Source organism: Paroedura picta, chromosome 4 (genome assembly GCF_049243985.1).
Source record: "Paroedura picta isolate Pp20150507F chromosome 4, Ppicta_v3.0, whole genome shotgun sequence".
Taxonomy (NCBI): domain Eukaryota; kingdom Metazoa; phylum Chordata; class Lepidosauria; order Squamata; family Gekkonidae; genus Paroedura; species Paroedura picta.
The window spans coordinates 3,286,650-3,302,510 of record NC_135372.1 but is presented as its reverse complement, the minus strand read 5'-3'; the positions used below and the strand labels follow the sequence as shown (position 1 = coordinate 3,302,510).

The window sequence follows — 15,861 nt, the reverse complement described above, 5'->3', positions numbered from 1 at the left end:
CAGCGGTATGCGAAGGCTGTTTGGCCACTCGGCAAGCAGCTTGGGGTATAAATAGCCGGAGCAGAGCCTCAGACTTTACCGCAAAGAAGCTCCAGGTACAATGCTCCTGCTCTGGCTGTTCTGGATCTCCACGTTTCTTGGTAAGGTTCCTCGGCGTTGCGATCCACCCGCAGTTAAGGGATTCGCAACCGATGCTGGCATGCCATTGAGGCCGCTGAATTTGACCCAGGACAGGAAGGGTGGTGGGAAGAATTTAAAGTGGGAAGTTCATTCTGCTCCACTCAGGTTTGGGATCCGATAAGAAGTGCCAAATACGAACCGGGGTAAGTGAAATTGGAGAATTGGAGCAGCTCCGAGAGCCGGTGTAGTGACTAAGAAGAGGCAGTCTCTAATCTGGAGAACTGGGTTTGATTTCCCGCTCCTGCACATGCAGCCAGCTGGGTGACCTTGGGCCAGTCCCAGTTCTCTCAGAGCTCTCTCGGCCCCACCTACCTCACAGGGTGTCTGTTGTGGAGAGAGGAAGGGAAGGCTATTGTAAGCCGCCTTGAGACACATGAGGCCTGCCAGGTGACCTTAGACCACTCACAGTTCTCTCAGAGCTCTCAGGCCCTCCTACCTCACAGGGTGTCTGTTGTGGAGAGAGGAAGGAAAGGCTATTGTAAGCCGCCTTGAAACACATGAGGCCTGCTGGGTGACCTTGGACAACTCACAGTTCTCTCAGAGCTCTCATGCCTACCAACCTCACAGGGTGTCAGTTGTGGGGAGAAGTTGAGAAAGGTGTTTGTAAGCCAATATGTGACTCTTGGATAGTGAAAAGCAGCGTACAAAAGGACAGGTTGTCTTTCTTTCTGCAATGAAAAGGAAAGATTAGCAAAACGAATAAGATAGTTTCTTTATTTTGCATAGTTTTGCGCTGCCTCTTCAGACTGTAGCTTGGGAGTTTAGCAAGGATTCCCCACCCCATCCCGGTTGCCTTCCCCCAGCCAACAAAACCTCGAGTGGCATCTTAAGGACTAGCCACTTGATTCCGGTAAAAGCCAAAGGGCACTCTAATGGATCTGGAGATGCGTGGGATGAATTGTTCAGTTTTTTTCTATTTCACCTTCCCTCCATGGAACTCAAGGTGGCCTGGATTTTTCCTTTCCTCCTTTAGCACAACAACCCTGTCAGAGGGAGGAATCACAAACTGCTCTGTTTGGAAATGAGCCCTATGTATAAAAGGAAAACATGAAGCTGGCATTTGGCAATACATGTCTTGTTCTTTTGCATCACACACCACATACTGCATTTTCCCCCCAGAATTTGCATTTTCCCCAAAGTCAGCAAATGCAGTCTGAAAAACAGTTATTCCTTTTTCTCTCAATTTTTACTGGTCAGTATAATCTGATCCAAAGGTTCTTAGGATGGTTGTCTGAGTAACTGACTTAAAACCATTCATGGCAGAAGGGAGATCTGCTGGTCTCCCTGGTCCGATGCTCCAACCCAGGGGCTCAAGGGAATTGGAGTCCATGGAGATCTGGAGAGCCACAGTTTGGCCACCCCTGCAGCCTTGTAAGAAAGGGGCCCAAAGGTCAGCGGGTGGGTTTCATGGCTGAATGAGGACTTGAACCCAAGAGTCAGCTAGCTGTATTGGCTAAGAGCAGTGGCCTCATCTAGAGAGCTGGGTTTGATTCCCCACAGTTCCTCCATATGTAGCCATATGGGTGACCTTAGGCCAGTCACAGTTCTCTTGAAGCTCTCTCAGCCTCACCTACCTCGCAGGGTGTCTGTTGCAGGGAGAGGAAGGGAGGGCGATTGTGAGCACTTGGAGACTCACAAGGTCTGTTGGGTCCCTCAGAGCTTTCTCAGCCTCTCCTACCTCGCAGGGTGTCTCTTGTGGGGAGAAGAAGGGAAAGTGATTGTCAGTCATTTGGAGATTCATGAGGCCTGTTGGATGAACTTGGGACAGTCCCAGTTCTCTCAGAGCTCTCTCAGCCTCTCCTACCTCGCAGGGTATCTCTTGTGGGGAGAAGAAGGGAAAGCGATTGTCAGCCATTTGGAGATTCATGAGGCCTGTTGGGTGACCTTGGGACAGTCCCAGTTCTCTCAGAGCTCTCTCAGCCCCACCTACTGATTGTCAGCCACTTTGAGACTCCTTTGGGTAGTAAAAAGCAGGGGCCAAAAAAAACAGCTCTGTTTCTCTCCAGTCGGAGACTGTATCCACTGCACCACAGAGACTTCAAAAGCTGATGCGACTTTCAAGCTGCTGTTCCCTTAGACGCCCCCCCCCCCCCAGCTCCAGGCGTCCCTCCAGTCAGGGCCCCAAACCTGGAGGATAACTTTCCACCGTTCCAGTGATCCCTGACCAGTTGCAGATAATTACTTGCCCCGGGAGAGACCCATGCTAATCTGTACATGCCCACCAGGGGAGTCCCTGCTTTTAAGAGCTGCCTCAAAGGCAGAGATTCCACAGGTTCAGCTTTGACTGTCTTGGCATCTTTTGAGTATCAGCCAGAGAACAAGACAGGAATCTCACTGTCAGCTGATCCAGGAAGTGTGTGATTTTCATGCAAAAAGGGTTTTTTTAAAGTATTATTAATTCCCTGGTGGTGGTAGAAAGTTCAATTTACGCAGGGGTGGCCAAGCGGCGGCTCTCCAGATGTCCTGCCGGGACTCATGGTAATTGTAGTCCACGGACATCTGGAGAGCCGCCACTTGGCCACCCCTGCCCTAGGGTTTTTAAAGCAAGAGACTTTCAGAGGTGGTTGGCCCTTGCGTAGCTTTGTAAGATCCGTGGACTTCCTTGGTGGTCTCCCATCTAAGAACGAACCAGGGCTGATCCTGCAGGACCAAACCGAAGATTTCTGAGGGTCTCGTGGCCTGTTTGGGGTCTGCAAGCTAAGAAGACGGTTTGTCATGAACTGGGTTTCAAAGCTATGTTGCCTCTGACTGTGGAAGTTCTATCGGCCCCCATAATCCCTGGGAGACTTTCTCCATGTGTTTATTCCTTGCAAGCTATCTGTGCTAAACGTCAACACTGTTTCAAGCAGCAGAGAGTTCCACAAGGGAATTAAGACTTTGTTCGTTTTGTCTCTCCTGCAAATCCCTTGCCTCGGTTGACCCTGAATTCAAATCACAAGGGTGGGATGAACAATTTCTTAGTCTTCTCCATTTTATGAATCTCTAACTCTGTGTGATTGTGTGTTGCTTTGTCTTCAACATTTTCTGAAATGTACCTGAGACCATGAGCACTGAAATCTGTCCCGTGTCCCCCCCAGGTATGGGGTCCGCTGGCACCGGCCGGTCCCCAAAAGGGCAGAATCTCTTTGCCCAACGAGGATGCTGCAAGCGCCAAACAAAGTACATCTACGTTGGGCAGGGTGAGTCAAGACGGGAGAGCGGATCCATCCAGGGATGATGCCAAAAACCTGCATGGGTGTGCATGCCAGAATGAAAAGGCGAGAACCCCCCCCCCCAATTATATTTTGATTGTAAGATTAGTGGAACAGTAAATCCCCTTAAAGATAGATTCTGGTGGGTGGCCATATTGGTGTGTTGGTCTGAAGCAGCAGAAAGCCAGCATAGTGTCATGGTTAGGATTGTGGACTTCTAATCTGGTATGCTGGGTTCTATTCTGCGTTCCCTACATGCAGCCAGCTGAGTGACCTTGGGCTCCCCACGACACTGATAAAACTGTTCAGACCGGGCAGTGATATCAGGGCTCTCTCAGCCTCACCCACCCCACAGGGTGTCTGTTGCGGGGAAAGCGAAAGCGAATGTAAGGTGCTTTGAGACTCCTTTGGATAGAGAGGAGCGCCGTATAAGAACCATCTCTTCTTCTTCTTCTTCAGTAATCTCGGGGCTCTCTCAGCCTCCCCTCCCTCACAGGGCGTCTGTTGTGGGGAGAGGAAAGGGAAGGCGAATGGAAGCCACTTTGAGCCTCCTTCGGAGAGAGAAAAGCGGCATCTAAGAGCCAACTCTTCTTCTTCTTCAGAACAAAGTTTCAGTCCAGCAGCATCTTGAAGACCAACCAAGTTGTATTCAAGGGATAAGTTTTTGTGTGTATGCACACTTTGTCAGAATGCATGTAAACAGCGGCAGTTCTCCAACTTTTCGAAGTGGGGCTCCCATCTCAACTTACTGTAGTTGGGGGGATGGCAAAGTGCCTTCCTGTTACTTCCCCCCCCCAAAAAAGGGCTAACCCAGGAATGTTACATCGATTAGCCATGCATCCACTTTGCATTTCTTCTCCATGCTTGGAGTGGAAACATCTGCAGGGCTTCTGAGCAATGGGCAGTCGCTCCAGTCCTCCCACTTTTGGGACCCAATCCACAGCTGGAAAGCAAGTAGGTTTAGAGACATATGGAGGAGAGGAGAGGGACTTCTAAAACAATGCGTAGAACGGAGGTAGGGAAGAGAGAGAGGGTTCCCTTCTTCTCCCATAACATCAGAACTCGGGAGGACCCAGTGAAGCTGATGGGCAGTCGAAACTGAAGCATTCACAGGTGGAAATCACTGCCACAAGATGTATTTCCTGTCCCTGCTGGCAATGTACCTTCAGCTTTGCATTGAATAAGGAGAGAGGGCCCTGCTGCAGGGAGCTTCTAGGGTAAAAATTTGCCAGCACGAGGGCCGTAACATGGAGGCAGGCAATGGCAAACCATCTCTGAAGCTCTCTTTGCTTTGAAAACCCTCCAGGGTTGTTGTAACTCAGCTGGGATTCGGTGGCAAAAAGCAACAAATGTGTGTGAAGCTTTTTGAAACTGTCTCCTGCTGCTTCCTTTGGAAGGATCCTTCCCAACCAGATTTGATAAGATGGTGTTGAATCAGTGTAGAAGAGGGGGGGGGGGGAGGGAAATCCAGTTTAAGCTGTCTGGTGTAAAATGTTGTGGAGTTATAATGAGCTGGGATTAGATGAGCTAGATCAAGGGGCCTCGGAAGCAGAAATCTCTGCCCTTTGGCACTAAGGTTGGGGTTCTAAAGTTGCCAACTGTAGGCAGGGAAATTCCAGGAGATCTGGGAACGGAGCCTGGGGAGGGGGCACTTTGGGAAACGGAGAACCATCAGGGGGTGCCTCCCCTCCACAGAAGCTATTTTCTCCCGGGGGGGGGGGGGGGCGGAGGACTGATCTCTGCAGTCAGGGAGGTCAGGGGGAATTCTGGGAGATCCCCAGGCACCACCTGGAGGTTGGCAACCCTACTGCAAACACCAGGGAAGAACAGCAGATTCATTCCCGGTGCAGAGACATGAGCAATCCTGGCAGCTGTCTGTAAGCCACCCAGGGTGAGCTTTTTATGCGCAGCAGCAATTCCCAGAGCTCTCTTGGAACGTCACAGCCTTGCGCAAGTCTCTGTGCGCATCACTCTGCCTGGTGGAACGTGAGACCCGCACTCATGCTTTGCACAGACAGACTCCACATTGGAAAGTTTGCCTACTTGGCTCTTAGCAGATCATCCTCTCCAATTTCCTCTTCCTTGGCTAATCTCATCCCCCCCCCCACTCCAGGTTTTTTTGCAACATCGCAGGTGGTCTCACACCTCCCCCTGCCCCAATGAAGGATCCTTCTGTAGGATTTCCTCAGCTGTCCCAGTGAAAGGTCAGCCACTTCCCCTGCTTGTAGGGGAACGGTTCAGAAATAACAGCTATGAGATTTGGGGGTGGGGGGCAAATACAACGAGTTGAGGGAACATTGTTGTTGCCCGACAGGGACAACGGGGTGTGGTGGTCAAGAGTTGCGGACTCTAATCTAGAGATCCGGGTTTGAATCTCCTCACCTGCGCATGCCGCCAGTCACCATTCCCTCAGAGCTCTCTCAGGGTGTCTGTTGTGGGCACAGCAAGGGTAGGCTATTCTAGGCCGCTTTTGAGACTCCTTCAGGTAGTAAAAAGTGGGGTGCAAAAAACCAACTCTTCTTCTTCTCTGTTTTCTGGGACCTTTTGTGCAAAAAGGTAGATTGCCTTCCAACTTGGATGATCCATTTAGTTGCAGATTGGGCTTACTGTGGTTTCAAGTGGTAAACCTTGAATGCCAACAAAGCTTAACTGAAGTCATAGAGTAGAACCTTGTTCATGCTTTGCCAAAAGCAAAGCCTTGCATTCTGGAAAGTTTTGCTTGCAAGGATCCAGGATATAAATTAATTGCTTTTCTGCAAAGCCAACAGCTGCAGTTTAAAGTGAAACTGGCCAATAACCCGCACTGGTGGGAAGATCTATTGTGGGACTTTTGTATATAAGCTGGGGTTGGTTGTAGGTTTCTTCGGTTCAGTTTAGGTTCTTTCTCCATCGTGTTGGGGACACGACGGCGCCCCCGCCCCCGCCCCCGCCCCATCGCCCCCGCCACGGCCGCGAACGCCCCGCAAGGCCCTCCCGTTGGGGACACAATAAAGCGCTGAAGGAAACTCTGCACCCACATGGATCCAGCAGCAAGCTAACCGCAAAGATTAATGAGGTTTAATCGTTCCCCGACTCGCAGAGGCAGAGGAGAGAAAATCTGGGTCGCACTCTAAGTGTTCACCAAGTTTGGTCACCCATGTTTTAAAGGAGGGACGGTGGTACAGTTGATTTGACCTCTTATCTCTTTGAGGCCTGGGAGAGGATGTTGGTTTTTGACAGCGTCTCTGAACTATGCCAAAATCACAAACTTGCTTTCTGGCTTTGCTCCCCTCCCCAGATGTCTCTGGCAGTCCAGCCAGCATCGATGTCGGCATGTGCAGGACCCATTGTGGGGGTCCCCAGAAGATGGTGTCCTACCTTGCAGGGGTCCTCGGCCTCTCCAGACAATCCTCGATGCTGAACTTCCTTAAAACCAAGAGGGTAATGCTGTTAACTAGCCCACTGCTTGAACATCATTCCACTGGGGGGATGGTGGAGAAGGATTGACGGTGGGATGCAGGAGAGCTGAGGCCTGAAATTACTTCTCTCCAAAACTCCTCACAAAAGGGAGGAATGGATCCCTATTTGGTTCCATTTTCAGGTTGGAAACAGAAGAGGCCAACGCTGATTTGGGAAAATTTGAGGGTGGAGCCAGGAGTGGGTGAGATTTGGGGCAGAGAGGGACCTCAGTGCTGTGGAGTCCCCCCTCCAAAGCAACCATTTTCTCCAGGGGGTCTGATCTCTTTAGTCTGGAGATGAGCTGGAATTCCAGGGGATCCCTCTGTCCCCCTCCCAAGCAGCCCTTTTCTCCAGGGGAACTGAGCTCTGTAGTCTGGAGATGGGCTGGAATTCCAGGGGATCTCCAGGCCACACCTGGAGGCTGGCATCCCTAGGCAGAACTCTGAAATCACTTCCACGCTTCCGATCAAAGATGTATCTTTGCTTCCTTCCTCTGTCACTTGAGGTGATCATACAGATGTCCTTTTATTTTGTGGCTTTGAGTACTCTGTCATGATTTTTACAAAAAAGCCCCAAAGATTTCCTGTTGTATATTGTGGCCAAGGACTGAGCAGAAAGAACTGACAGTCCCTTTCTGCACGTGAATTCCATTTATTGAAGGTTGGCATAAAAATGACATGACAGTTGATTTAGGGCGGACACTGATGGGGAAAAAAAACAGCAATGGCATTATTGTGAATTATAGACTCATTGAATCATAGTTGGAAGGGACCTCCAGGGTCATTTAGTCCAACCCCCTGCAAAATGCAGGAAATTCACAACAATCTGCCCACCCACAGTGACCCCAATTCCATTTCTAGGTGATGCCCCCCCCCAAATCAAAATGCAGAATCCCTGACCAGTCTGGCTTGGAGGAATTTGCCTCCCAATCCCAAAGTGGTGAATGGCATTTCCCTGGACATGCAAGAAAGGGCTACAAGAGCCAAGCATGGGTAGATTCTGCCCAGCCACTCACAATCTGCCTAAATTCACAGGATGCAGAGGCACAAGTGTGTAATCTGGCCAGGTTGAACACCCAGCCTGATGATATTAGCCGCTCAGAACTTCCATGTTCAGAGGCACTCTACCTCTGAACAGCAGATGCTGTGGGATGAATGGAAGGGGAGGCTGTGGCTTTCATGCCTTATATCTGGCCAGGATCTGTTGGAAACAAAATGCTGGAATAGATGTGCCTTGATGATGGTCCTCTAAGACCTGCCTAGCTTAGTTATTTATCAAGGCTCCCAATACACCTCTGGTGTGACAGACATTAACCTGAGTGTGCAGAATGGCTGTTTTCTCCCGAGAGCTCTGCTGGATCAGACCCGTGGTCCATCTGAGCCACCATCCTTCTCACACAGTGACTAATCAGATCCCTTGGATTCAGGGACAACCAACAGGGCATAGAGGCCAAGGCCCTCCCCTTTCAAAGGTTTGCTGCCGCTGAATATGGAGGTTCCCTTTGTTTACTACGGCTACAGCCATTGTGGTCCCTATCCTCCGTGACTCTGTCTGCTCCGCTTTTAAAGTCGCATTCCCCCTTCGTTTCTTTCTCTCTGACCACTTGCAACTTCAGGATAGGTCCTCGGACTCCCCACCATCTGACGAAGCGGCCCGTTCTTGCCCGCTGGACCACCACTGTGAACCCAGCAGCGTCCGGGTGGAGAATGTGCTCCTTCTTGTAGGCATCCGGCAAGTGGAGGTGATCGAGGGCTGCCACTGCAGTCCGAGCCCCGCAGAGTGTCTCCGGTTGCCGTCCCTCAAAACCTTCTTCCCAGACTCCCCTCTGGAGAAGACCGTAGATGTCGGCAAGTGCTCCACCCCACCACCTTCTGAAGGTATCCAACGGGAGGGGATCAGACTGGGTGGCATTTGGCCAAGAGTGGGGAAATGCTCATGAACAAGAGTGCGAGGAGGGTGCATTTCCAGCTCATGCAAGGAAGCTAGAAATTGGGTTGCCAGCTCCCACAAGGAACCTAGAACTTGGGTTGCCAACTCCTGCGAGGAACCTAGAACTAGGGTTGCTAGCTCCCACGAGGAACCTAGAATTTGGGTTGCCAGCTCCAATGAGAAACCTAGAACTTGGGTTGCCGGCTCCAATGAGAAACCTAGAACTTGGGTTGCCGGCTCCAGGTGGAGAATCCCTGAAGGAGGGAAATGACCTCCGCAGAGTACAAGACCATAGAGTCCACCCCCCAAAACAGCCATTTTCACAGGGGAACTGATCTTTGTCAGCTGGAATTAGGAATTCCAGCTTCTACATCTCAGTACCTCCCAGAAATACAGCCCCATATGGAGATCAGTTCCTCCGGAGAAGACGGCTGCTTTGGAGGGGGGACTCTGTGGCCTCAGACTCCACTGAGATCAGAGTCCTCTCCAATCTCCACCGCCGGATCTCCAGTTTACCAACCTGGAGCTGACAACCCTACCCCACCCCCACCGCCACCCTACCCCCACTGGTAGTTTGGGGTGTTAGCAGAGTTTAGATATGCAAAGAGAGCGAAGCACTAGGCTGCTTTAAAAATAGTGTTATTATGAAGAGAAACAACTTTGTATAGAGAGAGTCCCGTCTAACTTTTCTGTTCACTTTGTTCAGTCTTATATTAATTCTGGAGTCAAGGGGGGGGGTGCTCAATGGAGCAGGAAGTCTCCAATCAGGACACAGATTATTTGAACACTATCTGAAAGTTCCTGACCTAACTATGCTAAATACACATCTCCTCCACTGCCCCCTGCAGGGCATTCTTCATATGTTTCTGAATCATGCACATTCCAAAGGTGGGGGCCTGGAAACGCTCCCTAGAACAGCCCAGAATTTTGCATTGCTTGGGGGAAGAAAAAATCTCCCTGGATATCTTTTCAGACGGGCTGTCCTGTGTGCCCACGCATTTTGACATGGGTCTGCTGAAGAGCCCCAACGGGAATGACGCGGTCCGAACGCTGGAGAGGTGTGAGCTGAGAGAGTCCTGCTACCGAGTCTCCCACTGGGAACATTACTTGGAAGTCCTGCTCAGCTCTGCCGGGGAAAGGCAGGAGCACTCAAAGGTCAGTTGGCCAGCCTGGTTACCACCGGCCATTTTTGCCAGAAGTAATTTTCGCTAGAAGCAGCAAATGGATCATACTTTAACAGCAAGAAGTTGCAATCAGGACAAATTGCGATTTCCTTCCATTACAATCGATACCCTTTGGGAGTGAAGCCTGAGGAAAGTGGGGTTTGGGAACAGGAGAGGGATTTCAATTCATTCATTCATTTATAGCCCGCCGCTCTGAGAAACCAGCTTGTGGCGCATTGCAACAAACAATCCAAACAATAAAACCCAATTAAATACCCATTAAAACCCCAAATATCTACAATTACAACAACACCCAACAGATGGCAAAAATATAACCTTCCTTAAAACAGGAAGGACCTTATGAGGGCGGCTTGGAGGGAGACCAAACTGCGCCAAGGTGTCCAGGCACCAAGGTATCAAGAGGCACCCACATCCATCTGGCCCCGACCATAAATCTGGCGGAAGAGCTCTGTTTTACAGAACCTACGGAAAGCAGAAAGCTCTCTGAGGGCCCGCAGCTCACCCAGGAGCTCCTTCCACCAGGTAGGGGCCAGGACCGCAAAGGCCCTGGCCCTGGTCGAGGCCAGGTGAGCATCCCTGGGGCCAAGAACAACCAGTCAGTTGGTACCTGGTGAGCAGAAAGCCCTGCAAGGGACAGGGCGAAAGACAGTCCCTCAGATACGTGGGTCCCACACCTTCCAAAGCAGCCATTTCCCCCCAGAGAAATCTCTCCTGGAGAACATTTATAATCCTAGGAGATCTCATAAAATCATAGAATCACAGATTCATAGAGTTGGAAGGGGCCATACAGGCCATACAGGCTCAAAGCAGGATCAGCCCTAAGCATCCTAAAGCATCCAAGAAAAGTGTGTATCCAACCTTTGCTTGAAGACTGCCAGTGAGGGGGGGAGCTCACCACCTCCTTAGGCAGCCTATTCCACGGCTGAACTACTCTGACTGTGAAGAAATTTTTCCTGATATCTAGCCTATATTGTTGTCCTTGTAGTTTAAACCCATTACTGCGTGTCCTCTCCTCTGCAGCCAACGGGAACAGCATCCTGCCCTCCTCCAAGTGACAACCTTTCAAATACTTAAAGAGGGCTATCATGTCCCCTCTCAACCTCCTTTTCTCCAGGCTGAACATTCCCAAGTCCCTCAACCTATCTTCATAGGGCTTGGTCCCTTGGCCCCAGATCATCTTTGTTGCTCTCCTCTGTACCCTTTCAATTTTATCTCCAGCCTGGGGGTTGGCCACCCTACCTGCACCTCTGCATCCTGACCACAGCTTTTCCTTCTTTGCATTCCCCTTCCACATCCTGGCCTGGATTTAAAGGCTATTGTAGCCTAAGCCTAGCTACTCTTTGATGAAGTGAGCTTTGATTCACTTGGAGTCCTGTGTTCAGTTTTGGGCACCCCAGTTGAAGAGGGATGTAGACAAACTGGAGCGTGTCCAGAGGAGGGCAACAAAGATGGTGAGGGGTTTGGAGACCAACATGTATGAAGAAAAGTTGGGGGAGCTTGGTCTGTTTAGCCTGGAGAGGAGACGACTGAGAGGGAATCTGATAACCATCTTCAAGTATTTAAAAGGCTGCCCTATAGGGGATGGAGCAGAGTTGTTCTCTCTTGCCCTGGAGGGACGGACCAAATCCAATGGGATGAGATTAATTCAAAAGAAATTCCTTCTAAACATCCGGAAGAAGTTCCTGACAGAATGGTTTCTCAGTGGAACAGGCTTCCTCGGGAGGTGGGGGGGGGGTTCTCCATCTTTGGAGATTTCTAAAGAGAGGCTGGAGAGCCATCTGACAGAGAGGCTGATTCTGTGAAGGTTCAAGGGGGTGGGCAGGTGACAGTGGATGAGCGAGAGGGTTGTGAGTGTCCTGCATTCTGCAGGGGGTTGGACTAGATGACCCAGGAGGTCCCGTCCAACTCCAATTCAATGATTCTATGATCTATTTAATTGTTCCCAATGCATTTTGCTACACAGACACTTTGTCAAGGGATTCTACAAACTTAGAAATGAAAATATACAAAACAATAATTAGTACTGAAGTATAAGTCAAAATTGAAAACATGGACTAGATGACCCAGGAGGTCCCTTCCAACTCTATGATTCTAGGATTCATAAAAGCTTCTTCCCTCAAAATACATTGATTTGGGCCTCTATTCCTGCAAGTTTTGTTCTGCAGTAAATGGGTTGTTTTCGAGGTGCGGCAGGGTCTTGAGCTATCCAGGTTGCAACTTGCAACAGGCCTGACTCTCCCAACAGGGCTCTCTCTTCTGGAGAGTGGCCAAGTAACACCTGTCAGAAATTTGGGCCTTTCTGTTGCAGATGTCTTCAAGCTGTTCACACCCCTTCCGCCTGGGTGTGTAGAAGCTGTCTGAGACCAGTAAGGATCACAGCGGATGCCCAAGGGGGAGGGGGATTCCTCTGTTTTCCTGCTGTTGGGCCCAGTGGGGAATCGCCAGTCACCCCTTTCCTGCTCTTTGTCTTGCAAATCTTACAGGAAATTGATGTGGGCCGGTGTTTGGGGGGATGCACGTCAGGGGACCTGTGCCTGCTGAGGTATGTGCAGCTGGTCAGACCGCATGAGGGTGGGGGTGGGCACAGGGGACAACGCTGGTTTAGATTCAAATGAGTAGCCGTGTTGGTCTGAAGTAGCTGCTTATATATTCCTACTGTTATGATGGTCAGTTCTTAGTCTGACGAAGGGTGCTTGCCCACGAAAGCTCACGCCTAGAATAAATCTTTGTTGGTCTTAGAGGTGCTCCTGGACTCTGATTTTATTAAGCTGGTTTGGGTTTCCATTGCAGAGAAAGGCAGGCAGGGTGTAAAACCAAGTGAATGAAGTGGGGCCCCCTGACTAAGACCCCCCCCCCCAAGGACTTCCAGGGTCGCTGTGCAGAGGCAGGCAATGGCAACCCTCCCCTAAAGGTCTCTTGCCTTGAACGGCCTCGGCACACGCAGGCTGCCACTTGATGGCGCTTCCCCCCACTGGCACAGCCCCTCTTCCTCTGTTGCGCACTTGATGAGATGGAGTTAATTGAGATCTGTTGGCAGAAGACACACAACCAGTCCAAATGCATTTCTGATGCGCATGCCAGAAAATAGTATTTTTGGGAGGAAGGGTAGGAATGCTGGGGATTTGGCCACCCCCCCAGCCCCCCCCCCCCCAGTCTTTGCCTTTCGTTCCCGCATTGTTTGTGACCAGTCGTGGATTGGGTATTGATCTCCCTCCTGGTGCCCTTCCTTCCCCCCACCCCAAGCGACAGACCAGCACAGAAAGGCCTCAAGTACCCGTGACATTCGAAAATGTTTTGTTCATTCCCAGCTGCCCCACTCTGGAGGGCAGAGAGGTAGGCCTCAAGGAGCTGCCTAGGTCTATGCCCTCCCATGCTGGAGGCCATCTGAGGTAGACTGCCCCTGAACGTGGAGGTTCGGTTTGGTGATTACCGGGCGTCCATAAGGACAGCCCTTCAGGACCAGACCAACTCCATGAACAGTGTCACCTCCTCAATCGTGGACTGTAGAATCAGATTACATAAAATGGGGCAGGAGAACTGAAGGATTTCTCATCCCTGAGACTATTCTGAGAGGTGGGAAGCAGGACAGTGGCGTTAACAAGGTTCTTTTCTACCATGAGCCTGACCAGATTGCTTCATAGTGAAATCAGTACAGCTCCTGGAAGTATGTAGTAGGAAATCACAATTTGGGTACAGGAGAAAAAAATATGTGGCAGACGTGGGAAATCTTTTCTCCCCCTGCATCGTTAAAGCTTTCGCCGCTGCAAGTCAAGATTCAGAATTGACATAGAATCACAGAATCCTAGAGTGGGAAGGGGCCACACAGGCCATCTAGTCATAAAATCATAGAATCACAGAATCCTAGAGTGGGGAGGGGCCATAGAGGCCATAGAATCATAGAATCATAGAGTTGGAAGGGGCCACACAGGCCATCTAGTCCAACCCCCTGCTCAACGCAGGATCAGCCACAAGCATCCTAAAGCAGCCTTGCAGACTTGTATGGAGCCCTGCAGGGTAGCCCAGAATTTTTCATTCAGCTGCCCAGGTTGAACAGAATGGGGGGAGGGGGAGGAAAGAAAAACAAAGAAGACAGCCAGGAAAGAAAACTCAGCAAACCTTAGAAGTCACATAAACCCATGAAACTGCCTTCTACTGCATCAGGCCATTGCACCAAACATTTAATTAGCTTTATAGTTCTTGCAACAACCCTGTAAGGTAGGATGACACAACAACCTGGCAAGGTAGGATAATGTTATCCCTATAGTTCAGATAGGAGAATGTTGAGGTGAGGATGGGATTAGTTTGCAAACTAACACCAACTGCATTCTCTCCTTTTCCACTCAGGGATTCCCAAACCCCAGAGAAGTGCCTTATTTTAGAAGAGGGGGTCTCCAGCCGTTGTATCCCCCACCAGTATGAAACACATACTTTCCAAAGCCGGACCGGCCAGTGGCTCACCGTCTTCTCGATCCGGGCCTGCCGGTGTGTGGGGTGACGATGCCTTTTGACTTCCCAAAACGTGGAATCTTGCCATTGAAATAGGGGTGGGCGTAGGCTCCCGTTGTCTTCCTCCTCCCAAGCAGAGTGTATGATATGAGAGGCTGCGGCTACAGTGTAAATAAAGCATATTTTGAAAGAACGGACTGCTTGAGTCAGCAGCATTTCTTTGGTGAAGAAACATTTAGGATCATTCATAGGGTTTGGGAAAACGTGGAACTCTCGGGAGGGTAGAATTTGGGAAGGGGACAACTGAGAGCACGTGGAGAGAGCTACTGGGGAGAGTTGCTGCTGACCAGTACTTGCACTGCCGAGACATTACAATGGACCTCCAGGACACTCATCCCATCATCTGCAGTGAGTGTGACATGATTGCCTTCCTCCCAGAAGACAAGATGGACTACAGCTGCCCCAAGTGTAAGCTGGTAAGACTTTTGGAGGAAAAGATTAGGGGACTAGAAAACAGAATTATTACTCTGACCCAAAGTAAGAAACGGGAGGAGTTCATAGACCAGAGCCCTGCAACTCGGAATAAAGACAATACAACTAGTCCTGAAGAGGATAAGGAGATTGACCACAATAGGGAGCCTTTGCAGGCAGTTCGGAAAAAGACTGAACGGCGAAGGGCGAGACAGTTCTCGGGGCCTTTGGAGCTCCAGAATAGATTTCAGGCCCTTGCAGAGGAGGTGCAAGGGTCAGCAAGGGAAGAGGTCCCAAAACAAAGTCCAAGACAAAGGGAAGAGGCCACAGGGACAGAAGGAAATGGAGTTGAGAAGAAAAAAAAAGTCTAGGAGTGAAGAGGCCACGGGAATAGAAGGAAATGGTGTTGAGAGAGAAAAAAAAAAGGAGAGTACTGGTAATTGGAGACTCCCTGCTAAGAGGAATGGATCGCCATGTGGCTGGGCCCGACCCCCTAACCTGAGAGGTGTGTTGCTTGCCAGGGGCGAAAATTAAAGACGTTTCAGAACGGCTGCCCAAACTCCTCAAATCTACGGATCGCTACCCATTTGTGATGGTCCATGTGGGAACGAATGACATGTCCCTGAATACCACCGCTCCTATTAAAAAAGACTATCAAGACTATCACTGCGGAGGAAGCTCCCCAGACTATCACTGGGGAGGAAGCTCAAGCAAATGGGGGCACAAGTGGTATTCTCTTCAATATTGCCTGTCAAGGGAAGAGGAATGCGTCGGGAGAGGAAGATAATGGAGGTGAATCACTGGCTGCGTAGTTGGTGCCGGCAGGAGAGATTTGGTTTCTGGGACCATGGGATAGGCTTTCTTGAGGAAGGCCTACTAGCACCTGATGGACTGCACTTATCGAAACTGGGGAAGAATGTGTTTGGCAGGAACCTGGGGAGATTCATCAGGAGAGCTTTAAACTAAAGCCACTAGGGGAAGGAGACGATCAACATAGGGAGTGTATGGAAGGAAAACGATCG

The 15,861-nt window shown here is 50.3% G+C and overlaps 1 protein-coding gene across 3 annotated transcripts; it reads left to right on the top strand.

Moving 5' to 3' along the window:
- LOC143836702 (uncharacterized) lies at positions 1–14,556 on the top strand. 3 transcript variants are annotated; one of them, XM_077336244.1, is made up of 7 exons: positions 1–140; positions 3,258–3,359; positions 6,649–6,791; positions 8,425–8,686; positions 9,712–9,893; positions 12,406–12,464; positions 14,267–14,556. In XM_077336244.1, the coding sequence occupies exons 1-7, from the start codon at positions 101–103 to the stop codon at positions 14,415–14,417; spliced, it is 939 nt and encodes a 312-aa protein (XP_077192359.1). In that variant the 5' UTR covers positions 1–100; the 3' UTR covers positions 14,418–14,556. The 3 variants fall into 3 exon arrangements, with proteins under 3 accessions (XP_077192359.1, XP_077192361.1, XP_077192360.1); XM_077336246.1 differs by lacking the exon at positions 12,406–12,464 and having other exon boundaries at positions 14,267–14,540; XM_077336245.1 differs by lacking the exon at positions 3,258–3,359 and having other exon boundaries at positions 97–140.
- The last annotated feature ends 1,305 nt before the right edge of the window (positions 14,557–15,861 follow it).